Source organism: Carassius gibelio, chromosome B13, assembly GCF_023724105.1.
Source record: "Carassius gibelio isolate Cgi1373 ecotype wild population from Czech Republic chromosome B13, carGib1.2-hapl.c, whole genome shotgun sequence".
Classification (NCBI taxonomy): domain Eukaryota; kingdom Metazoa; phylum Chordata; class Actinopteri; order Cypriniformes; family Cyprinidae; genus Carassius; species Carassius gibelio.
This window is the reverse complement of record NC_068408.1, coordinates 10,352,823-10,380,651: the sequence shown is the minus strand read 5'-3', so window position 1 is coordinate 10,380,651 and position 27,829 is coordinate 10,352,823. Positions and strand designations below refer to the sequence as shown.

Below are 27,829 nucleotides of genomic sequence, written 5' to 3'. Positions count from 1 at the left end.
TATTTGGGAATGTTTGAAAGTGAGAGAGTGAGAAATATGCTCACAAATATGCTCAAGACATGAAGTCAGTTCTGTTAACTGACAAAACACAAGGCAGGTAAAAACATGCTAATGGTCCATAACAAAACTGGCAGGTTTGCACATCAAAGACATGATTGCAGATGACAATTACACAAATATAACTTTAATTTTACAAAATACATTTCACAATGACCATAATTTATGCTTTCAAAGGACATTCACTGAATGTATAAACTTAACCACCTGTATATTATATCAAACATTAGATACAGATTTACCAGGGACATTAAAACTTTGTTCTTTGGGGAAATCAGAATTTTATATGGAAATATTCTATATGCTGAATGAAGCCTCATGCTGGCCTCATGTGTATTACCTATTTTATTATGATTTTTATTTTAATATGTTTTATTTGTTACTAGCTTTATAACACTGTATATCCATTTTCTTTGCACATACAAAAATACCACATTTACAACTATTAAAACAGCACAATATTTCTAAATAGATGTGTGACAGACAGACAAATATAAATTCAGCAAAAACAATCAAATTAACAAGAACAACAATGAATTAACTCAGTTGTCTAATAGCTTGGATCCAGTTTATCCTCTCTTCGTGTGCTGGCGCCTGAATGTAATAGTGTGTGTCCGTCTGAGTGATGATTTTAAAGAGGTTCCCCCGGACTTTACCTTTAACACCTGAAGATTACAGGAGAGTGACCATTAGCACTTTAGTTCACCATTAGTTCACAGTGTTTACATGTAAATATTACTGCTACCTTGACAACAATTCGCAAATCACTGCTTTTCAGTGCTTGCGGTCTGTGACAAAGTCTTTACTTAATTTTGATTCATATCTGGAATTGCTTTGTAAATATTCATTGTGAAACAGGTAGTCATCAGACACTTCCACAGAAGAGTTGTAAATCTGACTCACTCACCTGACGGTATGCCGTTATCATCCAGAGCAGACACCAGACAGCCACGCAGAGATATACTGCCAACCGGAGTGATGTCATCCTTAGAAAGTCAGCACAAAAATAAACAGACTTTAGACTCTTGCATAAAATGTATTTGTACAGTCTGTGAATTGCAGGTCAGTGCTCTCACCTTGCTGGGGTCATAATAGTGCAGGAAACCAGGCTCCGCTCTCAGAACAAACAATCTCACCTTCCAGTTCTTCACCTTGTGCCCCTGGCACACAGAAAAAAGACTGTTGGCATCACAGAAAAGCACTTTTCAGCTCAAAACACCTAATTATAGTGGAGTGCTCACCTGTTTGAGCAGGTAACCTCTCTTCACCACTTTTCCACTGAGTTCCACAGCAGACCGAGACTTCTCTGCTTTTACACTGCCTCGCTTCTGGAAGCTTTGGGACTGTTTGAGAAATCATATCCATTCGGTTAAGGACATCTTGTATTTAGTATAAATAATTACAAAAGCACTAAATATAGAATAAAACAAGAAGAAAGAGATTTGAAACTTACAAAGCAGTAGAGTGCAGTGGAGTCATCGAGGAACTGTTCTCCTAGAGCTGCATTACGGAGAGCGTCTGCGCTCCTGATCCCAATGGGCCGCAGGGAGGCCTCATCCAGCAGTGCAGAGGCTAATGTTACTGCCTCCACACGGGTCAGAGCCAGCTTATTAAACACAAGCCAGTCCACCACTGTTGAGCCTACACATATACAAACAAAAACAGTTCTATTGTCTGTGTTCACAAGTTCCAGACAGGCTGCCAGTCAGTATGCTGTAGGTGGCGACAAGTCACTCTTTATGAGTCAATCATTAACTGGTGCAAATACACTGAATCAAACAGGAAAAAACAAGCAACTCATCGGAAGAAGAAAAAAACAAGCAACTCATTGGAAGAAGAAAAAACAGACAAACTAACTAGTAATATTGTGTCTAAAAAGTAAGGAATCACGTTATACATTTGAACATCATACACACAAAAAAGTCTGGGGCTAGGAAGTGACTTTTTAGACGTTTACACAAAACTATCAAATAAAGTAATTTGACCCTGGACCAGTCTCAAGTGTAAATTTTTGCAAAATTGAGATTTATACAACTTCTGAAAGCTGAATAAATAATCTTTCCATTGATGTATGGTTTGTTAGTATTGGACAATACTTGGCTGAGATACAACTATTTGAAAATCTGGAATCTGAGGGTGCAAAAATAAAAAATAAATACTGAGAAAAAATCGCCTTTAAAGATATCCAAATTAGGATCTTAGCAATGAACATTAATAAACATTAAATGTCAATTTTAACGGTTAAAATATTTAACGGTAAATGGTAAAATAATATTGCTGTTTTTCTGTTAAGCACAAGAGACGTCTTGTGTCATTTTAAAATCTTAACATTCCTAAACATTTGATTCCTAAACATTTGAGTAAACATTTGAGAACAGTATTTTATAAAAATTAAGATCATCAGGAGAGAATGTAATGTCTTTAATAATGCATATTCATGCTTTATTGTGTGAGATCAGTGTTTTTGAGTATCTGACCTGAGAAACAGTTGGTGTAAGAGCTGCCCTGCTCAACATGACTGCACAGCCGGACACCACTGTGCACATCATACATGGAGTCCACCACCTGACTGATATACAGACACACATTTAGATATGACGTCCAAACACATTTTCACATATACTGACAAACTACATACATCGCTACCTGAGGTTGACATTGTGAAGCTGGAGTGATGTGGATCCTTTCACTTGTGAAGGGGAGGTGGTCTGTGCATCATGTGGGTTGAGGTTCTGTACCACTGCACCAATCGCTGTGGCCCATTCGTCACGTTCCTCTCTTGTGCAAGCCTCCAGAAAGTGCTCCTCTGAAGTGCTGGTCTGCAGCTTCATCACCAACTGCAGGGTGTAAAATGTAGTAACTAAGACATAATAGTTCTTCAGTCATAAAGCTAAAGAAACATTTTAGTTGGTTGACGATAAGCTCAGCACTGACTTTTGTAAGAAAAAAATTAATAAATGAAACTGGCACAAACAGTATGCCACAGAAAACCCCATCACTCTGTGTTGATTACAGCTGTTACACAATGTGGAATATAAATATAAGACACTGAAAAAAATTACCGGGGGAAATAAAGTTTGCTTCTGACATGTTAGTGCATGTGAACATTGCAAAACAAAATAATGAAAGGATAATTCAAGCATAACCAGAGGCTTTGAACATTTCGAGCACATATTAGACACTCCCACTGTTGGTTTTACTAAACCACTGATAAGCCACTTCTCAATAGCCTACTATCTGTTTGTAGACAGTGGAAATAACCAACTGACCTTGCATTATATTGAAATATGAAGTTATTTATTTTAAAATTCCTTTACACCAGATTCTAAAAACGGCACTATATTGTATCTTGTCATGTAGTTTTGTGGTTACACAAATATATATAATAAATCACCATTTACCGGTCTGTTCTCGTATTCCAGGTAAGGACATGTGATTTTGCAATCACTCAACAGAATCGTCCCTCGATGGCAGGAATCCCGTTTGCCGCCCTCATATTTATAATACAGAAGTCTGTCCGATTTAAGTGCAAACCAACGAACTTTCCAGTTTTGAACCACATGACCCTAAAAATTAACATCATTTTATAATAAACCAATAAGAATTAGGAATTAATTTGCCAGTTTGGGTATAGATTTAAAAAAAAAAGTTAAAAAGTCTCTTACCCTTTTCACCAGAAAGCCCTCTTTAAAGACGCCGTTATTTTCGCACTCAGTGTCCATGTCTAACTGTAGTCTCAATAAGCAGGTAAACGCTTCATCAGGTGTTTTATAGCTGCTGTGGAATTCCTCGGAACGTGCGTCATTGCGCGCACCTCCTATTAGCGCCCCCGGCTTTTAGATAGGCTACACAATCAACGATGAGCAAGAAAACTGTCTGGGCGTGAGTTTGAGAAGAAAAACAAAACAAAAAATATGTTAAAATAAAAAAACTAAATTATTTAGAATTGGTAAAGTTGATTTAGGCAAATATATAATTAAATTAATTTGAGTCTATTAAATATTACAATAAACAGAACTCTCCTTTGGGACCTTCCTGTAGGGGGCTAGCTATCATGAGTCACCAAGACGCAGTCAGACTGAGTCATTGATCTGGTTCATGTGAGATTCAGCTATTCAGTGACCGGATGTTTGTTGCTATGGCAGTGCAGCTTAGCCATGAAAATAAGATTTTAAAACTCACGTAGGTCAACAAATTGTATTTCCTTAGTAAAAACTGTAAGCCCTATTTAGTTTATTTTTTTCTAATATATTTTTTATTATTGTTGTTGTTTTTCACACTTGACTGCTAATTTTATTTATATATGACCTTCCTGGTTCATTTTAAAACTCACGTAGGTCAACAAATTGTATTTCCTGTAAGCTTTACCTTAATAAACCGTAACAGTACAACATCTCACAGTAGGCAAACAATTGGTTACATTATAACCATATATATTATATATTTATGTCTCATGTTTAGATTTAATTCAGATTTGTTATAAATGTTGTGAACTGTAAATAGTGTACATAGCCTACAGAGGAACTCAAGGTCAGTTGTTTTTCTTTTCTTTTGTTTTCTTAACTGTCAGTATTTTGTATTAATGTTTATTCAGAATATTACTGAATTCTAAATGATATCGTCACTGTAAACAAGCTAGGAAAAGATTCTAAAATTCTAAATTCACACAAATTTGGAAGTAAAACTGGAATTTGCTAACAGACACGAATAGCTGTGCCGAGACATCCTTGCACAATCTGTGGATCAGATGTCCAGAAATTAGCACCCGTGTTCCTACATGAACTGCGTGAATATGCGGGAACACGGCCAAACCGCAGTTACCAAAAAAAAACAACTTTTACTATTCACTTCTGTAGTGCACTAGATGGTGCTCTAGCGCAGCAATTGAGTATTCGGGAAGTACTGAAAATCACCTGTCTGTAGCTTTCTAATAACCCTTCAGACCTTGAATAGCTTGTTCAGGTCTGTTTGATTAGAGTTGAAGCAAAACTCTGCAGGGCTGCGGCTCTCCAGGACCGACGTTCGCCAACCCTGGTCTATGCTCAAAACTGAAATTTTTGCGCCGCTTCTGTTTTTTGTTATTTAGGGTAAAACTATACCAGTCCATAATATAAACAAAAAAAAAAAAAATCCCCTTATTGTTATATGTCCTTGTAAAAGTACATATAGCTTGTAAAATGTGAAAACTTCAGATTGGGGAACGTGTAGTTGGTGAGATGATGCAAATTCCCAGTTTGAACAAGTTTGTGAGTATTGCAGATCCTGGACACAAAGCTAAAATCCCGGACCTGCTGATCCACTTTTAATTGAAACACACAGGACAGACAAAGATACACAGCCCCCTGGTTACAATTGTTTGTGTGTGTGTGTGTGTGTGAGAGAGAGAGAGAGAGAGAGAGAGAGAGAGAGACAGAGACTGAAAAACATTTATGCCCTATTTAGTTTAATTATTATCACATTTATTTTTTTCTAATATATTTTTTATTATTGTTGTTGTTTTTCACACTTGACTGCTAATTTTATTTATATATGACCTTCCTGGTTAAAAAGTAAATAAGTAAAAAAAAAAAAATCTTCTTTTATTTGACAATTTTTAGTATTTGATTGTATGGTGGCTATGGATACCACACATTACACAAATACTTTCACACACAAAGATCAGCTGGTTTACTGGGATTTGCTGCAGCTGGGGTTGTGTCATCAGAAATAACCATTAACACTATTCAAACAGCGATCCCAAAAGTTCTGACGTAAATTAAATCACACCCGGATGTAGGCCTTTTAAAAAGCAGCACAATCAGAGGGGTTAAGGAGCACAAACATTCAGACCCACACAAACATCCTTTGTCTGTTTACAGTGTTGGAGAATGGTGGTAATAAATCACTATATACTGTTATCAAGCCGTAGTGCAGTTGTCAAATCATATAAAACGTAAATGCAAGTGCCTTTATGAACATACACTTACACAAAATCCCATTAAAATTTAACACAATGGATTCTTTTACAAGCAATGTTATCTTTTTTATTTCTATAACATCAGGATGCCAAACTGTCTTTATGCATACACAATACAGTCAATATGAACAAAACATCGGTTGTATAAATATATATAATGTCCTGAACTACAGCATTACTTAAGTAGTACAGTGTACTTAAACATAAATACAAAGAACACTTTTATAAACTACTGTGACCTGCAAAAAGAAATAAGGCCTAGAAAATTAGGTCACCTCGAATTAAGGGTACTGTAGCACAAAGGATGTAGAGAAGTGAAATGTGACAACAAAAGTCTCTTTGTTGCACTTTCTAGTGGCCTTTCCCTTTTTCTTGTATTTGTAAAAGGAAATAGGGGACAATTTGAAGGATTGAATTCCATGAAGAGGAATGTAACCCAAACCCTTCTAAAAATAAAAGCTTTTTTTAGATAGTGTTCACCCCAATTCCAACAGTTTTTACTGTACTTAAAAACAGGTTTATCTTCTTCCGAAAGCAAGCAAAAGTGCAACAATCTTCATCATTGCTCAGAAAATGCAAATATATTTTTCTACTGAGAATAGATTCACATCAACTCAGCAGCACTGACATTGTATGGAGATGAAAGAGAAAAATACTGAATGTAATACTTAATTTACAAATTCTGTAAAATAAGCTAAATAGCTGACTGTCTGCTCTTTATTTGGCCATGCTGCTAAACTGGGAGTTCTAGAGCTCTGGATAATACATTTTATTGCACATAATGTCTATGTATCCTGTTCATGTGCTATGCTTTAGACAGTTGTGTATTTTCAAAGTTACACAAATGAAGAACACAGAATGTTAAATCTACAAAAAGCAGAATACATGATTAGCTACACTAGGATCTGCAGAGGGTGTGTGACTCAGTTGGACATGAAATCAATTTAGTGAGTCATTTCTACAAGAGAGTTTTATACAAGCACTTTTTGTACCCTACAGTAACTATAATTGAAATAAGCATACAATACTTAATTATCCAAAATCTTTTTGAAAGTTTTTTTTTTAAATCCACCTGGCTAAAAAAGCTCTTTTCTTCATCCTCTCACTTTAGAGTCGACTAAGTCTGTGCCAAGACGTCACCACTTTTTCAGGATTAGCCATGGAATCTCTCCATTGTTCCACTGCCTCAGGAGAACTGTTGTCAAAACCCAAGAGCACCTGGAAATGATGGAATACATATTAAGACTGAAACTTAGAGGATAGTAAGATTTATGAATGAAATTAATACTTTTATACAACAAGGATGCATTAAACCCGTCAAAAGTGACAGTACTGTGATGTATAATGTTTTTAAAATTATATTTCAAATCAATTCTGCTCTTTTGAACTTTCTGTTCATCAAAGAATCATGTTTTCTACAAAAAAAAAAAAGTTTTCAACATAATAATAATATTAAATGTTTATTGAGCACCAAATCATCATATTAAAGAATGATTTCTGAAGGATCCTGGCTACTGACAATTCAACTTTGCCATAAGTATATTACAATAGAAAACATTTTTGTAATATTTCACAATCTTGCTGTTTTTTTTTTTTATTAAATAAATGACTTTAATGTGTTCCATACTAAATGGTGTGAGTTCAAACTGACCTGTCCAAGCAGGTGTTTTCTCCGAACAGAGCCACGGCTGTAGAGTTTGACTGCAAGCTGCAGATTCTGCTCGTGGCTGGTGATGGGCAAGTGAAGCACTTCACCCCATTGGATCTGCCCCCCTGATGACTTCCTCACCTTCGTCTTCCTCTTCAGTAAGACCCTAGCCTCACTCAACAACTCAACCTTCACAAAGAAACCTAAAGAGAACATCCATTTGCAAAGTTCTTTTTATCAACATTGTCATATTTGTCATTTTCACTCTTCCACAAAAATAAACTAAGGAGGGAAATAAGAAATAAGAGGATTTTCAGGAGAACTTAACATATAATGAAAATATATTTCAAATGGACTAGGATGTAAAGTTATGTTATTGAAGTGTGTGCACTCACTCTGTGTGAGTGGTGAGGAAGAAGATGGAAGGTTTTGCACACTAAGGATCTGGAGTTGCATTCGACTGTTCACTGGCTGGAAGCACAAGGCCAGCTGAAGCTCAGCATGACACACCTACAGAAACACAGGCAGACAACAAAATAATCCACAATAGGGTTAGCTGTTATGCTGCATGTGTGTGTATGTGTTATGGAAGACTACCTGCTGCGACTGATTCACTGATTCATAGTCGAAACCCAGAACAATTTCTGACCGAGTAACAACCACACACAGCCATTATTCATGAAAAAAACTTCCTCTAGACCAGATTTTCATTCTGGAACACAGTTCTGTCATTTTCAAACACCTCATTATTGAAAAGACTTTCTTTTCAAAAAAGCAATTTTCCCTGTCAAGTGTTTGGTTTCAGTCACATGCACACACAAGCAAAACGCATTGAACCATCCGTTTACAAATGTTCACAAATATTCGGCAAATATTGCCATATCTGATACCTGTATGTGTGTGTGGCAGTATTCAGTAGGCCAAACAAAGTTTTAATGACCTACTTACAGAGAAATGATGTATAAAGATGATAAAGGGTCACAGTAACATTTCTCATCTTGAAGAAATAAATATCAGAAATTTTTTATACATTATGTACAGGTATTTAGATGTTACCAATGATCAATTTATACAATTTCATGTATATAAATGTGAAATATAAGTATCGTGTATGTGCACAGACTACTGTTCAAATCGGGGTTGGTAAGATTTTTTTGGTTTTGAGCCTTTTACACTCACTAAGGCTGCATATATTTGAAATACTGTAAAAACAGTACGATTCTAAAATATTTGTAGGATTTAACATAACTTCATTTTATTTTAATATATTTTAAGGGTAAAGCTGAATTTTCAGCAGTCATTACTCCAGTCTTTATGTCACATGATCCTTCAGAAATCATTCTGTTATGCTAGTGTTCAAGAAACATTTCTTATTCTCAATGTTGAAAACAGACGTCCTTAATTTTTCTGTGGAAACTACGAGACATTTTACAGTATTCTTTAATCAACAGAAATGTAAACAACATTAATTAACATTAACATTACTTAATCACAAATTAACAATCTTTTGTAACATTTTATTTCTGTAAGCTTTAGATAGATCAGTATTTTAAGGGTCAAGAAGTGCTTTTAGCAGTATTGAAATGTCTGGTTTCAGGACATTGATTTCTTCCTCTCACTGTCTGTCTGTTTCAGCCCCAGTGACCTAAATATCACAGGAGAGACCTGAGCAGAACTAGTGCAGCTGTGTAATTTGTGATGCAAGTAAAATGTGTGGTCCAGTGGGTGAGTGCAGAACTGTGGGAAATTGCAAGTTGAAGTTTTTTTCAAAGAACCTAACTATCAAATTAGGAGGGATCTGTAAAAGGGAAAGACATTTGGGATTAAATATGCAGTCACAAAGAGATACAGCAGGTGAGGACTCACGTGTGTTTTAGAGTGAGGCTTGAACTCCAGCCAGTGCTTTGTTTCCTCCGGTCCAAGTGTTCGCAGAGATAATACACACTCTCCCAGTGTACGCTTACGTGGTGTGTGAGCCTGCAAGTGCAGCACCAGTGCAGATCTGCGTATCTGCTCTAAGTTAAGAGTGAACACGAATGTCTCCATGAAGACAGTGTCCTGAAAGCGAGACAATATACTGAGAGGGATAATAAGCTACAAACAAAAACCGCAACAAAACAATACTACAAGCTCTACATGTGTTTTTGCTTTTCTGTATGTTTCTGAAGTATGTTTTTTTTATGCAGCTTTGGTTGTGTGGGACTTTTCAGTCCAGCTGGAATGGTCATTATTCAAGAAACACAGGAGGGACTGAAGGGAGGGCTGAATAATTCACCACAATTCATTTAAATGATGACGGAGCTGCCAGTATTATATATATATATATATATATAAATTCTGTGTCACATGATCATTTGGAAATCATCCTAATTTACTGATTTCTGTATTTTAACATTTCTTATTATTATTATGTTTAAATGTTTAAAACAGTGCAAACTATGGTACATTTTTTCAGGATTCTATGATGATAAAAAATTTAAAAAATTTGTTTAAACTAAAATCTTTTATAACAAATTTTTTTACTGCCACTTTTTATAAGTGTATCAGCATCCTTTCGGAATAAAACAATTTCTTTAAAACAAAAATCTGGTGTATGTTTCTTGCAAAATATTTTATTTCATTAGAGTACATGGTTGTTTTGAATGGCTGCCAAAACTTTTAGAAGCAGATGGTATAAATCTGGCATCTAGCAGCAAGGGAATAATGCTAATAATTTTAACCCCTTGATATCACCAATGCTGAAGCTTGAATTGAATCTGGGCTGTTATATGTTTTATGACGGCTGATTTCACTTACTGCCGATGCCTCCTTGACAGTGCTCTTAAATCGCACTGGCTTGGTCATGGTGATGACTCCTTTAACCCCAATCTTCTGCACCTCCACCGCATCACTAAACACACTCAAATCCATACACTAAAAGAGAGGGAGTACCAAAATGAGAATAAATGAGAAACAGTGAGAAAGGACAAGAGCAACATGTACAGTTTATGAGCTTTTACAACCACTAAAACTACTGTAAGTCAACAAAGGGCATTTCTCAGAGGAGGAAAGGAGGCAGGGCCTTGTTACCATTAGAAAATAATTGACAGAAATAAAACAAAACAAATATGATGATATATGAGATCAAGCCGTGTGTTAATATTATAAACAACTCACACTCTAAGATACAACCCCATTTGGTAACCTCCAAACATATAGTAAATCACGCAAATAAATTAGCATTAATATATTATATATGCTATATATTATGTGTAAAATAAAGAGGCAAAGACAGACAGATATACACAATGAGTTATTTTTCAATTATTTGAAAAAAGAGATTAAAAATAGCTGGTTGGAAATGTGATCACTTGTTAAAGGTCTCTCAGATCAGCACAGAGGCTCCATTCAGCTGGACTCTAGATGGGACACAATGGCCTGTTGTAGACTAGCAAAGCCTCTCCTGGATGAAATCATACCTTCACTAAGGTGATCCACACCTGCTCCACCGCCTCTTCATACTTCAGGTGCACACACACTTTTCCCGGCTCAAAATCCCGCTCATCACCAGACAGCGTGATGGACTCTATGCACACACACACACCATGCAAAAACACATAAAAATGTTTTATAAATAATATTCTGTTTAACATTCACCATAAATCCTGTTGTTAATCAAGAAAAAGAGGGACAAACTAAATAAAAAAATTTGTTTAAAAAACGTTCTGCTCAGTGTTAATGAAAGACACTTTCAATGAATTAAAAAAAGTAGAATGGTAGACAGAAATGCAATACATAGTTGAGTTTATTATTTGTGTTATGTGTGTAAAGATCTACAGACCTGCATTCTGAAAGTTATCTGAGGACTTCAGGGAAAACATTTGGAAGTAATTACTGTGTCTGCCCTTTACGATTTCACAATCTGCAGTCATCTGAGTCTGTCCTGTGTGTGTGTGTGGGTGTGAGTTTGTTTGACAGTCTGTGTTTATGTGTGTACACGGTGAGGAGAGACGGGGTAAGATTGTTGGGAAATAAAGGGTCTAAAAAGACCCTGAAAAAAAACAAAAGCAAAATCAAACAAATGAAACTGTAGTGGAAATTCCAGCTGATAGTGGAGCGGAACCCTTTCCAGAGAGTTCTACTGGAAGGGAGTTTTGAGGGTTCTTTTGGAATGCGCTTGTCTACGGTTATGACTTCAGTGTTCCGTCATGAATGGTTACCTAGACTACGGCTGCTCCCAAAGGAATCCTGAATGGACGATGTGCTGCTCTGGACACTGGATACAGAATCATAACGCTTGGAGGAACAAGAGAGGAATAAATGTTACTAAACATCAGCACTGCTAATCATTAAATAGCAGTGTAGTATGTATACACCACACTTCAATTAGGAATTTAATCTGATTTGATTGATAAAAGAGCATAAATACATTTTAGCTTAAAAAAAGAAAGAAATAGAAATAGAGATCCCATGGTAATAATGATTTCTGGGATACTAACAATGCATGGAAGTAGTATGATTACTAAAGTTATTAATAATTATTAACCTTAGTAAACATTTTACTTCCGTGCATTGGAAGTTTATTATTAAGTTATTAACTAAGATAAACATTGAGCTAATTATTCCAGTAACAAATGCAACAAAACGGTTTTGAATAAAACTTCATGTGACATGTGACGTGTGTGTGTGTGTGTGTGTGTGTGTGGACTCACCTGTACGTGGCTCTGAGGGTTTGACAAATCATACATGGAGAGACTGAGTCTCTGTTTGCCACTGTGTTCCAAACCTGTTAAAGAGCCACACAGATGGGAAATCAAAAATTACCTGTATTACAGTGTATGATGTAGCTGTCCATCAGTGTAAACAATGTGCAAAGTAATTAAACCAAAAAGTACACGATTTATAAAGTTATTGGCTTCTTAAGTAAGGAGTCGACTCTGAATCGCTGAAACGAGTCGTTATAGATTTCAAATCTTTTGCCCATCTCTATGTACGTCACTAGGAACACTTTGCATAATAATCTCCGCCTACCGTGTTGGGAGAAACGGAACTCTTACATGTCTACTTTAAAACTAAACAAGTGCTGCCGAAAACAGATATTCTGTGATAAAGTAATCCATATGAAAACAACGCAATGTCTGTTTTTCATGTCTCCCTTCGTTATATCTAATGTGACCACGCCCCCGCGCTGAACGCGCTATTCAGATTCAAACTGAAGCGCGCGGCTTGAATACACCCACACAGAAGAAAAAGCAGCTAGACTGTTCAAGTTTTTTATTTTACTGTTTGCTTCGCGGTGAGAGGAATAAGACATAATTCACCCCAAACAGATGCTAACGCATTGTTTACCGTGAAGTTGTGTGCAGAACAACCAATCAAAACTATTTCAGTTGACCAATCAGAACACAGTATGCAACCGAAAGGTGGGGTTTAAGGAAACTGAATCTTTTGAACAGCTTCGCGCGAACCGTTTGGGGATCTCTGAGAATTGAGGTAATTTTAAAATGATATTTTGACAAAATGACAATGATTTTTAACCTTGGACGGATTTAAAACTAATGTACAGGACTTATAAACAGTGATAGGAAGCTTAGAATTTTCATCTTACTGGCTCTTTAAACAAACAGACACAAATCATTTAATTCATTTTCCTCTTAGAAAGAGTCTTAAATACTTGCACTTTTGCGGGTGATTCAGTACATCAGATTATGCAACAAAAGTGATTCCATTTAAAATGTCGTCCTAAGTTTGATATTTACAAATGAGCGTTCAGCCACAGTAAAGCATTAGAATGATCTGAATATAGCCCCTCAACAATATGATCTGGGAAATTTAGAAAAAATCTGCCATGAACAATTGGGGATTTAGGAGCAGGAATAAAACAGAAGGATTACGCACAGGTGGGTAGGAATGCAAATATTTGAGGTTACATGCTGAGAAGTTACGTGCTGCTGTGTGATGCTATGAGGAAGTGAAATTGCACTCTTTAAACAACACATACAAGTAATTAACAGGCTTGGGGTTTTCTTAGGCAGATCTTAAAGTATCTCACCTGTGCCAGGACTGTTGTTGGGTTTGTTTTTCAGAGTGGGGCGTCTCAGTGAACCTGGGGACACGTAGCTGAGCATATGACTGCTGTTTAATGTCAAATCAGGGTCATACATCACTTGACCGCCTCCTGCGAGCTCTGCCTTCCTTTCTGCAAAAGTAGTCCTTGTGGCACCTAAAATCATTCAAATTTCTACTTAAATATGTAGGCCTACTTTAAAATGAAATATAATTTAATCAAATATAAAATATAATTAGTTAATTTAATTAAAATAAACTGACTAAATAAATAACTAAGTCATACTACTAACTCTGTGGCCCAATGTTGTAGCCAGAGTACTGTGCTCCTCTCGGCTGGATGTAGGAGGGTTTGAAGGTTGGGATGATGAATGGAACGTCCCGGCCGTCCGGAGGCAGTTTAGACAACAGATAATCCTCTGATACTCCAACATTCTTCTTCACATTAGACTCAGCAGTTAATTTACCAGGAGGTCGAACCTTAATCACTATAAAACATTTAAATGTATATAAAATACACCTTTCATAACTCATATATGTAGTTACATTTATATACAGTATATTGTGTGTATGCACACGAAAACTGCACTCATGAGGAGGTATAGGGGAGACAGACTTACTCTGAATCTCTGGTTCATGTTTCTTGGACATAAATGTCCTGCAGCAGTTTTTGATATATTCTGTCATATTGAAGATCTGCACAAAAATCACAAACCAACCACGTAAAAAGATACTTATATGAATTTACATGAAACTGTCCAACCTTGGACACAAATCTATAATTTCTTGTCACTAAACATTTCCAAAACAATGTCAATATCATCACGTCATCTTATGTGTTGTGTGTAGTAGAATTTTGTGGAGGAAATAAATATATTTTTGAGAGAGAATAAAGGGCAACATTGGTTGCTGTAGTGGAAATAACACAACAACTATAAACGACACATTAAAAATTACTGAAAATATGAGCTGAAGATTTTTCACACGATGCCCCTAAACAATGATTTCACTCTAGATTATTAACGTTTTATTCATGTAATAATGATTGTTTGGGGGATAACGTTACAATAAATGAAAGTTATTTTTGGGATAACGTTACAATAAAACATAACAATCTACACATCAAGACATAAAAAATGATGATTGAGGCAATTGATGAATAATAAAGGCACTAACAACAGACAAAACCCATAAAAGTGCTCGCAGTATCCCAAAGCTGCAGAAATACATACAAAGCCTAATCATATATATTATTTTTTTTTTTACAATCAAGATTTAACAAAGAATATCATGTTTGTGTATAAGGTTGTACGTACTTGTGCTGCTGTCCGCGAGGAGATGAAATCTCTGAGTTCTGAGTGCTGCAGGTGCTTCTGAAGCATCCAGTGAACGGCAAAACTTCGCCTGCGGCTGGGTCCTAGTGTCCGCTGGTTCCTAATAACACTGCTCAGGAAAAACACCACACTGTCTCTTTGATCACTGTGACACAAACGAAAGCTAAAACTCCCACACAGTCACGCATATTATGTATACTGATTCTTCAAATCTTGACACATTCAAAACCTCGTTGTTACTGACCTCTTGTGATAACTAATATGTAGTGCTACATCAAAATTCAGGTCCTTATTATAATAATAGTCCAATTTTGATCAAATGCCAAAACTTTTTAGGAATAAATCTAAATTTGCTAATAGTAAACACAAACCAACAAAAGTTCAGGTCATCAAATTTGTATTTATTGATTGACCAGGCTCTCTTTACCTGTCAAACAAAAACAGTTACACAGAGGAAATTCTGCACAGATGCAATAAGAAATTCTGAGCCAAAATAAAGACTTTTTTAGACTTCCCTGGGAAACGGGTGCTGAAGGTGCGCTGCAGACTCCTGTCAGATATTTAGAACATTTTCAGAAATGTGATTTTGTAGTACGTGCAAGCCTGGCAGCTCTCTCACTGATTGGGGTCACCAAAGATCGAGAACAAATGAAAGGGGCGCTCAAATACTCACATTCACATTGAGAAAATGTGACACAGGTGCCACTAAAAGTAGAAAAACAGATCCAGCTTTACAAAAAAACAACAAAAGCAAAGAAACAACAACAAAACAAGACACTTAAGGATCTGAAGTTTTTTTTTTTTTAGCAAGAAAAAGCACAAGGGGAATAGTAGAACAAACTAGAAGAAACACAACATAAATATTCTTCTGTGTAGGGGTACATGCGTGTGACTGCAGATGACAATGACAGCCAGGCAGCCTAATGAAAAACCTGCATTATGAAATATCAAACATCAGCACAAGCTCCGCCCACTAAAGAGTGGACAGAGATGGTGATGACCACATGAGAGTCCGGAACCACAGAACAAACAAAATGAAGAAATGCAGCTGCCTGATGGGTAGTGCAGTAACAGGAAGTCCAAGATAGAGGTATGGGGCCATGAAGAGGTGAGAGGTCAGAGGTTCATTTGTAAAGCCTCAGAATGGATGTTCAGAGACAAATATTGTGAGGCGGATGATTGAACTGCCTCGGAAGTTGATGACGTTGTTAACCGTAACCATCTCTAGATCTAGAATGATGGTCTTCGGTCCTTTAATAGGCCGGGCCAGAACCAAAGTTGCACTGATATTACTGGTTTGCTGTGGAAAAAGAAGAGAAAGAATGTTTTCATATTTGTCACTCTTTCTATTCAGAGCTGAAACACTGCTTGCCCACATGGACAAATTATATGAAAACAAACTCTTTCAACAATTTCAAATGATATTTGATTAGCTAAGGGACTTCTAGGACCTATAAAGGTTTTGTGGTTTTGCTCCAGAGTAATTTTACCAGGCTCACAGAAATCCTACAGCTCCCTCTAGTGGTCAACTTTATATATATAAACTAACATTAAAAAAGTATGCAGTAAGATGTTTTAAACGTTTTTGAAAGAAGTCTCTTTTACTCACTATGGCTATTTTTTTTTTAAATACAGCAATCTTGTAAAATATTCTAAAAAGTGTTTTCCATTTGAATATATTTTAAAATGTAATTTATTCTTGTGATGGCAAGCTTAATTTTTCTTCAGTCTTCAGTGTTCAGTATCTTCAAATATTTTGTAACATAATAAATGACTTTACTATCACTCTTGATCAAATGAAAGCATCCTGAATAAATGTATTAACTTCTTTAAAAAAAAAAAAAAATCGGTTGACCCCAAACTTTTGACAAATAATGTCAGTGTCTTACAACAGGCATCAGTTATACAAACAGAAGGCCATTTACCCGCATGTAAAACTCTCGCCCCTCGTTGCCAGACTTGATCTGAAAGATGTAAAATGCTCCAGGGTAACGTGTGGTGGCCTGCATTTGAAATATATCAGCAGGAACACTGCGGCCAGAAGACAAATCCATATGCCTGTACAGAATAGTGAAGGGTCGTTCCCGACAAGCGGGATTCTCTGCAGAGCACATGCATTGACTGAGAGAGAAAGAGAGAAGTATATTCAGAACATGCTGCAATTGTTCAACAAAAAGTCAAATGACTGACTAAAGCAAACAGGTTTTCTTTTGCCAACATTCATGAACTCACTTCTCACTGAGTTCTATGTAAGGTGGATCACATCTAAGAGGGTCCAGACATGTGTAACCTCCCTGGAAATTGAAACACACTTGTGCTGCTGTACAGGTGTTGTTACCAGACTCGCATTCATTGTGGTCTTGAAATTCAAACATACAACAGACAGAAGTCAGGTTATCAATATCATCATGATCATTAACAGCAGCAACAATAACTACAACGTCAAGCAAGCTAAATGGTGCAGCAGATATGAAATAGCTACTCTTGTGTCCATAAAAATTCTGTAAATGGCTAATGCCAAAAGCAAATTAACTGAGAAAATGGCCATAAATATATTTTTACTTGATATAAAACTTCCTTCTTAATTGTATTGTTTTAATCCCTCTCTCTATACATACATACATATATGTTACTATATACTTATAATGCATATTATGCATAGCTACTGAAGGCAAATGATGCAAGTCTTTACTATTAGCATCATATACAACACAAAACGGTTTGTCTCTCTGTAAAACTACAAAAATGGGAAAACATATTTTTGTTTTAGTAGTTTAATTTTAAAAATGTGAAACCTACGAACATAAAAAATTATAAATGATTCAACAAAATCACATTGAAAGAAGCACACAAAATAAAAATGTAGCGATACCTTCACAGCTCCTTCCATCCTCATACACGTAATATCCAGGTGGACAAATGCAGGAGAATGATCCTGGTGTGTTCACACACGTGTGCTGACAAAGGAAGTCTGAGAAACTGCACTCATCCAGATCTAAGGATGGGTAGTGATACATCACACACTTTCAGTGCACACAGTCACACATACAAAATCAAGCAACACACATCTTAAACCTGTCTCTAAAAGCTCTAAATTGTTCTGGGTCCCCTGTCTCTCTCTATTCTTATCGTCTCTTCTCCTCCCCTTATTACCATTGCAGGTGGTCCCATCAGAGGCGAGCTCGAAGCCCTCATCACAGGTGCACATGAATGAGCCGTATGTGTTCAAGCAGCCGTGAGAGCATGGGTTTGTCTCACACTCGTCCACATCTGGCGAGGCAGGAAGAGGAAGAAGATGGGAGATGTCAAGATTTTCAGTAAACTCTCAAACTAAACAATAATGATGTTCCTGTGTATGTGTATGTGTGCACCTTGGCATGTCCTGCTATCAGCATTAAGAAGGAATCCAGGGCTACAGGAGCAGGAATATGAGCCAGGGACATTAGCGCACAGCTGCTGGCAGTAACCATAGCGACACTCATCAATGTCTAAAGAAAGGTGAGTTAGAGAGCACTAAATACGCAAACAGTAGTCACAACTAAATTGGTGTCAATTAAGATTATTTCATTGTATGAACAGCAAACAAAGTAACAATTTGAATGGTCATATAATTTAACCTTAGAACAAACTTTAATTTTACACTACTGTTCAAAAAAGTTTGGGGTCTATAAGAATTTTAATGTTTTTACAAGAAGTCTCTTACATTCTCCAAGGCTGCATTTACTTGATCAAATATACAGTAAAATATTGTGAAATATGAAAATGTAAAATAAATTGTTCTATTTTAGTGAATAACTCCAGTCTTCAGTGTCACATGATCCTTCAGAAATCATTCTAATATGTGACCCTGGACCTCAATTTTTCAAAACTAAGATGTATACATAATCTAAAAGCTGAATAAATAAGCTTTCCATTGATGTATGGCTTATTAGGATAGGACGATATTTGGCCGAGATGCAACTATGAAAATCTGGAATGTGAGGGTGCAAAAAAATCGAAATACTGAGAAAATTGTCTTTGAAGTTGTCCAAATGAATTCTTAGCAATGCATATTACTAATCAAAAATTAAGTTTTGATATATTTACAGTAGGAAAATTACAAAATATCTTCATGGAATATGATCTTTACTTAACATCCTAATGATTTTTGGCATAAAAGAAAAATCGATAATTTTGACCCATACAATGTTTTATGGCTATTGCTAAAAATATACCCCAGTGACTTAAGACTGGTTTTGTGGTCCAGGGTCACATTTCTTATTATTCAATATTTAAAACAGTTGCGCTGTTTAATATTTTTGTCGAAATCATGATGCATTTTTTAGGATTCGGTGAGAGGAAAAAAAGAGCAAAAGAGCAACATTAATTTGAAACAGAAATCTTTTGTAACCTTACCGTTACTTTTGATGAGTTTTATACATCCTTGCTGAATAAAAATGTTAGTTCTTTAAACAAAATCTTACTTACCTCAGTGTTTTGAACAGAAGTACACTTTAACATAATGAAAACTGGTTTGTTAAAGGATTTACTGTGTACATGTTGTGTCACATGAAGACACCATAAATTAAAGCATATAACATCAAACTATCCATTCATAATGTCTGTAAATCTTACCTTGGCACTGTCCACCCACCAGCCAGTAGCCCTCAGTGCATGAGCAGGTATATCCACCGGCTGTATTGATACACACCTGAGTCGGGTTACACTGGTGTGACTCTGCCTCACATTCATCAACATCTATAAAAATGAAAGATAGCCACAGTCAGCTCCCACTTGTGCTTTTCCCACCACTATCCGCTTTAGAAACTTTATTCATAACAATTCATTTTCTTGTGTAACTTCACAACACTTAAATGTTTAATTTTTAATTTTTATCAGAATACTTAATCTGTCCCACTGAGAGCTTGCCCTCTGTGGACAGATGTTCTTTACTTTAAGCTTAAAAGGTCTGTTACACCTCGAACTCCCATCTCGACCTCATAAATCTTACCTTACTATCAAATCTCACACAAATAGCTAATCTTACAAAACGCATATCCAAAACTGGAGTTCATATCTCTCTGTTCCACTCTCGCTCACACATAATCAGCACAATTCCTTATGAGGGCATCATATGCTTCAAAAATACCAGAAAAAGCACCCTTGCTTCTCAGACCATGAAGTCACATGTTTTAAAAGTAAGCAAATGTTACTATGCAAGTGATGAGGGCGTGATGGATTTGGGAGACCATGTGAAAGCCAGATAATTTGTTTCTTTTAGTTAAAGCTGCCAACAGTCCCACTGTTACTATATGGGTAGAGTGATGCAATGGGTTCTGGCAAACCAAGCTGAAATTCTAAAATAAGTTACTTGTGCACTTTAAAATAACCCATTCACTTGCATTTGGCATTTCAATGAAAGCATCTGACTGTACAGTATAATCGCAAAGGTGGAATTGAACTTTTGTGCTAGCAGCTCAGATGTTTAACTATTATAGACATCACAGAGCATTATTATGAGGTGGAATCATTACATTACAGTCTGATAGCAGAGACGTGTTCACATGAGACATAAGGCCCACCCGGGCCCCGGAGAGTGAAGGAGAGCATCTGGATTACATGTGCTATGTACTATCACGCATATCTGATCTAAGGTGAAAGGATCTGGAGCATTCTGGGAATGCCAGCATTTTGGAGATCAGATCTGATCCAGAGACTGTGCAGTAAATTTTGCACAAGATTTAAATGAGGGTTAGAGGAAATACATGGTGTGTAAATGAAAGAGAAGGAAACGTGTCTGCATGTAAAAGAGGAAGAGAGATCAATGATATAAAATGCTGACGGGTGATATAATTCCTGTGGTCAGAATCGTGACTTTTACTAGACTTTTAACAAGTTTACTACAGTACAATTCATTAAATTTAACAGGAGGCCCACAAACCAGATGCTGCTGAGGTCATTAAATCTAATCTTCACATCAGAGATATTCAGTCCCTTAAAAGTAAGCCCAGACGAAATCTAAAGACTCAACTCACATTTAGAAAATCTGCAATTCTGTGAAATGGATGTACACATGGTAAAGAATGTTCTAATTGCCAGCTGAAAGCAAAATCAACGAACAAAAATGCAAGAGGACGGGGAATTTATATGAGTGATGGGAATTATAATTCATGCTCAAACAACATGCTTGTCTTATTTAAGCAAAACAAGTCATCAATCAAAAAAAAAAAACTTTACAGGCATGGAAAATGTGTAGATGATTAATAGGAACAAACAGGTTGAGGTCAATCCAGGACCCAGGAATCTGGCACCAACTCAAAACTCTTGCTTCTATATGCAAATCTTCATTCCAGAGCCACACACTGATTGTTTTAGTTATATCAAAGGCATTTACAGTCCACCACTGCAATAGTTCAAGCAGGCCGGCCAAGCAACACTTGAATTAGCTGGAATCATTAAACTAATGTGAGGTGTACAGAAAGCCATGGTAGCAACTATGTTTAGTGTGGAATGTATAGTGCAGCCACAAGGAGAGTCTTATTTGTTAGTGAAATACAGTAAAACAATACAATAGCGAAAAGTACAATAAGATGGTGACATTTTCCTTATCTGAAGAATCTAAAATATCTCCTGCAACTCTTAGGAGCTGCTCAACTCTTTCAGCTTGATCTACACCATCCTACACTGACTTTACACAGAAAATACAAGATGCATTGTTGATACAAAAAAAAAAAAAAAATTCAAGAAATTAATACATCTTTTAAGTGAGAATTAATTTAATTGCTCAAAAGTTAAAACAAATATATTTAAAATTCTTTTTTTTATATAAGGTTTATATTTCAAATGAATGCATTCATTATACAATTCTGAAAAAAAACTATACTATACTAAACTACACTAACTGTTTTTAGAGCAACACCTGTTAAGAATTCAGCTTTGCCACCACAGGAATAAATTACAACATTAAATCAACAAAAATACAGAAAATTATGATTTCATAATATCACTGTTTTTACTGTATGTTAATCATATAAAAGCATGAGAGACTTCTTTTCAAAAACATAAAAAACCTTACCAACCCCAAACTTATGAATGCTAGTGTATATTTATAAAATAGCATTACATATAAAGTTCAATGACTCAGAAATAATACTGACATCATACCTCAATTTCCAGACGTCCCACTAAGCTAGAGCACATTAATTAGTCTGCGGTACTAGAGCCACTCCATATTTGCTGACAGACACCAGTTACAGTCCTTCAGCCTGAGTAGGCAAGCTTCAACTTGACAAATCAAACAATTTTGGATATTTTTCAAGTTCCCACTCAGAAAAAGATAATTTAAGCTCTTGAATTTTATGCAAAGCATCCACATTCCTGAATCACAAGTGAGCTTTAGATCTCCTTTTCTCAAGTTTCTCCTGAAATGTCTTTCAGAGGTTTGCATGGATTTTAGAAGTGCCTATGAGCTTTACTGAGGCTAAACACAGGATTGATGGGATTTATGATGGCAAATTTCAGGCGCTGACTGGGTTGACTGTTTTAGTCCTTCAAGTCTTAGCACCACTGGCAAGAAGAGGGCATTCCCTGGCTTTCACAAACACACATGCTAACATTAAGATGAATGATGGAATAGTGTAACTACATACTTCCTGTACGATTTCTGTTTCATAACAGCGTCCCTTCCCTTAACATAAATAACAAACTCACCATACAAAGAACACAAATTGCTCAATGACAGGTCTCATTCAACAACCACTGACTTCATGTTTGGCACGAGATGCTGAAATCACAATGGTTTGTCTTTATGAAATGCTGTTTTACTGAATGTCTCAGTGGCTCTATAAGACCATTATCTGTGTCCAAAATTGAACACAGCACATAACATTCATCTCCATTACTCAGTCCAAGTTTCTCCCAGGTCAGGACATGTGCATTTCCGCATAAGCACATTCATGAGCATATCTGTGCGTGGATCTTTTTTATAACAAGACTGTCTCGGGGCTTAAAAGGTAACAAATCTATCATTTAGTGATTCTGCAGAGAAGCAAGAAAAGACTGGAGAATGCATTAACTGCAAAGGCTGGCACCAATTCGAGACAAATCTGCAGACAATATCGAAAAATACAGCAAGCAGTCATTTGCTCTACCATTTATCATATGGCACGTGAAATAGGTCACCGCACTGACATGCGTATAAAGACTCAGACAGAACAATGTATAACACCTATCTAGATGACAGCAATAAATCCCAGAAGATATCACAGACACCACAACCAGCTCAACAGCTTCGACAGAAGCAGACCACATAGAGACAGTTGCAAACTGATAATTTAGGACGGTGAATAAGACACTCTAAAACAGTCTCGTTGAATTGTAAAGTTGGATCCCAGTAAGCAGGGCTAAAAGCCAGTTCCTGTGTGTCTTCCTGCCTCTTCACAAGATGTAGTTTGTTCTGAGGTTCCACAGTATTTTGTGGTTCCACACTAATGACTGATCCAGTCCAAATTACGAGATTCATTCTGCTGAAGTCTTTAAGATGCCACTCAGCCCACCACAGCCATTACTAAATTACAGTCCAGCACAGACCTGGGTCTTTGCCTCATTTCAGAGCGAGAAGACCCATGGAGCATTGCAGAAAATGAAGTAAACATACGACCACAACCTGATGTGACCCAGAGTTAATATCGACCATGTCTCAAAGAGTCCTATTCTTAGCTTAAGTTATTTATTATCAAAAATGGCTTTACATATGCATGAAGATCTTCTTGTGCACTTAACTTTAAAGCACTATGACAAGGCATAATCACGTTTAAAATGTAATTATCTGTTTTGTTATTTGTGTATCAATGTGTATGAAATATTTTGGTTTGAACTTGCAACCTTTTAAATGCCAACTTTAACTAACAGTATCAATAAGTCTGGGATAGAGGATAGAGGAATGTATAGGAACATGAAGCGAACTTACCAACACAAGTGCCATCGGCACCAAGTGTATATCCAAGGATGCAGGGAGTGGTCCGGCTCACTATTGGGTAGCTTGGACCAGAGCCTGGACCAGTACCTGCTCCAGCAGGAGGAACGTTAGGAATGAATGGTTCTGAATATCCCAATGATCTGTCAGGATAGGACTCCTCGGGATAGGAAGGCTCAGGATTGGAACGTGGACTGTTTCGGGCATAGGGTTGAGAGTAGAGTCCGCGGGGGATGCACAGGTATCCGCCGTTCTGATTTATACACTGCATGTCACCCCGACATGGGTCTGACAGTGTCCGGCACTCATCAATGTCTGAAAGCATATGTTAGAGGTGGCATAAACAGCTGTATATGAAACACAAGTTTCAATGAACACTTTAATAACATGGCAGAAGTGTCACTAACCGATACACTGTCTGGCACGGCGGTCATAAGTAAATCCATCTGTGCAAGTCTGGAGAGAAACAGGCATTTTACAGTCAATCCAACAGATAAACAGCAGTTTATGGAGTTCTTTAAGTAGTTATGTTGAAGTAGCTTGATGTTGCTATCGTATGTCAATGTTAATGTTTATGTTAAAGATGTACAACAGAACTGGAAAAGAAAAAAAAAAACAAATACAAGTAAGGCACTCTTATTATGACATACAGTGAGCAACAGCGCCAAGCTTGAATGACTCAAAACGAAAATTCACTTACCTGACTTCTCCCACAGTGAATGCAGCATATGATACATATTAAAAAGGACAATGTTCTATAAATAAAAAACAAAATACCTTTGTAAATCATTGTGAAAATAAAAAACACAAAAATATTTAAGCTTCATTCATTGGAAAAAAAACATATGAACAAACACTCCTCGATAAGTTTTTACAAACTTATTTTCATGATTTACATATTCTTTTGAAGCACCATGACAATGATAACATTTAATCTTTAAAAATCTATAATATGTGTTAACATCTGTAACATCTGTTAAATATGTCACTAGTAGGGTCTTCTTGTTTTGTTTTGTTTTTTTTTTGCCTTTTTTTAGGTAAGTAAATAAAATACTTATTCCAATAGTGACTAGTATCAATTCATTTACATAATAATCATATAGTTGCTATCCCAATAGTGACAAGTAACTATTATATTGTTGTAACAAAATAGAAATGTCTTACCACAAATCTATATTGGGGATCTGTGGTCTGCTATTAACTGCTTAGGTATTTCAATTGTTGCTACTATCCTTTCCAGTTTCACTATAGTAGCTATCCATTAGTATTAGTATTTGTTCTATAGAAATTGAAGACAGCTATTTATTGGACGTTAGTGTGAATGAATCATTCAGACTGTTTGGTACATATGGCAAGCTATTAGATAAGCATATGACAAGCAAGAATAGGAATCGAATCAATGGCAGTTAGCAACTTTTCACTGGTCACAATGGAATAATTACTTTTCACTACTGAAATGGTAGCTAACAGCAAATGACTAAGTACTATTGACTAATTGAATAGATATTAGTCACTACTGAAATAAGAACTAGTATCTAATCAATAGCCTAGTCAGTTGAAAGGTATATGATTACTTAGTAGCAAGTCATAAATAAGCACTATGGCATAAAATAGATACAAGTTAGTTGTAAGTAATGTATGCTAACGGCTTGCAGTGAAGCACCAGCTGACTAATTAAACTCACCTTTTGTTGGTTGACCAACTCAAGCCACGTAGTTCAAATAACATGTTTATGTGGATCCTTGTGGTTGCCTTGGAAAGAACGTCACACCGCCGACCCGTAAACCACTCGCAGTAAGAAACGATTTGATCTTTGTGGTTTTACTACCTTCAAGAGGCTCGCAGGACCCAAAGCGCAAAACGAAGTGCCCAAAGCGCTCCCTCCGCGTACGCGCGTTCACTTGAATGTCGAGACACTTGGCTTTGGTCACCCGATGCGGCCGCCCTGTCGACCGATGGCAGGAACGTGTGAGAACATTGACCAATAGTAAGAGATGGGTCTTACTAAATAAAAAATAGAAAACTTGCTGTATTTCTCCGTACTCGGCCCACTCCACGGATTGTTTAGCAATGCAAATAAACGGGCCCCCAGAGCACTTGGCCAACAGCTGGATCCCATCAAACACAGACAGCCCCCTTTGGAACGAAAGCGCGCGCAGGGAGCTGCCACAGACCCAAACGAGGAGAAGGAAGAAGGCAGTGAGGAAAACCGAGCAAAGAATCTATCAAATGACGCATCATTAAATCGTGAGGCTCACCAGCCTGCTTAAATTTATAGAGGAGACTACTTGTGTGGAGGTTACACGTCAGACAGACCCCTTTAAACATCATCACAATAAAATAAAATAAAATAAAGTTACTTTAAGGACATACAATTCCGACTAGGTGTGTAAAAGACAGACAGAACATGTATTTACATAAAATAAACTCTAGTGTATATTCTAGGTATATTTGTAAATAGTTTAGTTAACAAAAAGTATTTATGATGAAATTAAATTAACATTAAACTGTGTTAGTGACACCAGAGCCAATGGCTCAGTGTGACTCTATAAATGACAATGTCGTCACAATATTTGAAACCTTAAACATTTTTTAAAACCTTAATTTAGCTATTCTTCTATTAACCTAAAAACATGGAGCCTTAATAGATTTCTTGTCAAAAATGATCAAGGGCCCATATAAATTTATATTAAAAAGTTGATTTCTGCCCTCTGATTGGACATTACCATGGTAAGCGTCACCCTGACCTGCATCTAATTAGGTATTGGCCAGTGTAAATTCGCTAAAATAGCCTTGTACCTAACCTTTGTGCTGTTGACACACTCTGCCCACACACTTAGGCTGCACATACACAGGCAGAATTTGTTTTGATTGTATCCTTTTATGTCAACTAGCTTTGCTTTTGCTTTTGTCTATTGATTAATTGAGTTTAGAATAGGTTTGGCAGCATAGCAGTCCAGATGTGGACTGAATTCAGCAGGGAAGACTGTGCTGGGAGACCGAAACAGTTTATCAGAGAATTTTGGCATGGATTAGACTAGAAGATGGAGTCAGTGGTCACATCACTGGGTAGCAAACTGCCACACACCCTCTCTGCTGCTCTCTTAAAAAAACTCAACCATTCAGTGGCAGCTGTGTAAACTCAGTCACCAGGCTTACTACAGTATGGCAAAAGAGCAACTTTTTGGAGAGTTGCATCAGTTACAAGTTCAGTGAGCCATTAAACGCATCAGTGATACATTACAGATTTTTTTAAAAATAATTGCTCAGACATTCATTAGACTCTTAAATACGAACATTTTCTGGTTCGAGGTGATCAAAGTCTGCCAGATTAACACACCCTCTAGGCAAAAGCCCATTTGGATTGAGCTCTTGAGATATAAAAGAGGTTTAGACTTGATCTGACGCTGATAAAACAGACAGCAGAGTTATGATAGTTCAAATGTACACAATCTAACAGCAGGAAAAACGGCTGCGAGGAATGTGGGAGGCTAAAGCAGGTGTTCCCTGGTGAGGGCAGGGTTATTTTGTCTGGCTTTGTGAGTGCTGTGTGAGGAGAGTTCGCATTAAAATCTGACACCTGGTTACATTCACTATATCCAACACCCTCAAAGTGTTTCGCAATGCATTTGCTTTAAAGCATCACAGATACTTGCTGGGATTCAAATGTGCCATGACAATTGAGAGACTCAAACAAAACTATTAAAAAAGGTTCAAACATGCACTGATGCTCCAGAAGGAAACAATGGAATAAGAGCCATGGGTGAAAACCTCTGAACAGGATGATGTCAGAATTTTTCTTATTTTGTTGAAATATCTAGATACTTCCATGTTAC

At 36.7% G+C, this 27,829-nt stretch overlaps 3 protein-coding genes across 3 annotated transcripts; all 3 read right to left on the bottom strand.

Moving 5' to 3' along the window:
- Window positions 1-162: 162 nt before the first annotated feature.
- Window positions 163-3,879, bottom strand: LOC127970604 (pleckstrin-2-like). The gene is made up of 9 exons (XM_052573246.1): window positions 3,723-3,879; window positions 3,459-3,623; window positions 2,704-2,894; window positions 2,535-2,626; window positions 1,511-1,698; window positions 1,299-1,400; window positions 1,134-1,217; window positions 965-1,043; window positions 163-722 (listed from the first exon to the last, which is right to left on the bottom strand). Exons 1-9 carry the CDS (start codon window positions 3,777-3,779, stop codon window positions 595-597), a joined length of 1,086 nt encoding a protein of 361 aa, XP_052429206.1. The 5' UTR covers window positions 3,780-3,879; the 3' UTR covers window positions 163-594.
- A 2,175-nt stretch (window positions 3,880-6,054) lies between these two features.
- LOC127969788 (tandem C2 domains nuclear protein-like) lies at window positions 6,055-15,205 on the bottom strand. Its single transcript, XM_052571890.1, has 12 exons — window positions 15,023-15,205; window positions 14,327-14,402; window positions 14,000-14,194; window positions 13,693-13,863; window positions 12,353-12,426; window positions 11,861-11,936; window positions 11,120-11,226; window positions 10,458-10,574; window positions 9,528-9,719; window positions 8,057-8,171; window positions 7,665-7,864; window positions 6,055-7,231 (listed from the first exon to the last, which is right to left on the bottom strand). The coding sequence occupies exons 1-12, from the start codon at window positions 15,086-15,088 to the stop codon at window positions 7,121-7,123; spliced, it is 1,500 nt and encodes a 499-aa protein (XP_052427850.1). The 5' UTR covers window positions 15,089-15,205; the 3' UTR covers window positions 6,055-7,120.
- A 215-nt stretch (window positions 15,206-15,420) lies between these two features.
- LOC127969989 (fibulin-5) lies at window positions 15,421-26,195 on the bottom strand. The gene is made up of 11 exons (XM_052572148.1): window positions 25,678-26,195; window positions 24,694-24,748; window positions 24,401-24,449; window positions 23,988-24,308; window positions 19,655-19,777; window positions 18,412-18,528; window positions 18,194-18,310; window positions 17,913-18,035; window positions 17,273-17,399; window positions 16,966-17,161; window positions 15,421-16,340 (listed from the first exon to the last, which is right to left on the bottom strand). Exons 1-11 carry the CDS (start codon window positions 25,719-25,721, stop codon window positions 16,179-16,181), a joined length of 1,434 nt encoding a protein of 477 aa, XP_052428108.1. The 5' UTR covers window positions 25,722-26,195; the 3' UTR covers window positions 15,421-16,178.
- Window positions 26,196-27,829: the final 1,634 nt, after the last annotated feature.

Bases quoted from the DNA above. Each gene is read 5' to 3' on its own strand.
- LOC127970604 (XM_052573246.1), bottom strand. From the start codon at position 3,779: ATGGACACTGAGTGCGAAAATAACGGCGTCTTTAAAGAGGGCTTTCTG. The intron at 2,895-3,458 runs GTAAATGGTGAT...TACACCCTGCAG, and splicing joins TGGAATACGAGAACAGACCG to TTGGTGATGAAGCTGCAGAC. The intron at 723-964 runs GTGAGTGAGTCA...TGTAATCTTCAG, and splicing joins TGATAACGGCATACCGTCAG to GTGTTAAAGGTAAAGTCCGG.
- LOC127969788 (XM_052571890.1), bottom strand. From the start codon at position 15,088: ATGCTTCAGAAGCACCTGCAGCACTCAGAACTCAGAGATTTCATCTCC. The intron at 11,937-12,352 runs GTGAGTCCACAC...TGTTCCTCCAAG, and splicing joins ACCCTCAGAGCCACGTACAG to CGTTATGATTCTGTATCCAG. The intron at 9,720-10,457 runs GTAAGTGAAATC...TCTCGCTTTCAG, and splicing joins CTGTCAAGGAGGCATCGGCA to GACACTGTCTTCATGGAGAC.
- LOC127969989 (XM_052572148.1), bottom strand. From the start codon at position 25,721: ATGTTATTTGAACTACGTGGCTTGAGTTGGTCAACCAACAAAAG. The intron at 24,309-24,400 runs GTTAGTGACACT...ATATGCTTTCAG, and splicing joins CCGTGCCAGACAGTGTATCG to ACATTGATGAGTGCCGGACA. The intron at 17,400-17,912 runs GTATCGCTACAT...TTGAATTTCAAG, and splicing joins GGATGGAAGGAGCTGTGAAG to ACCACAATGAATGCGAGTCT.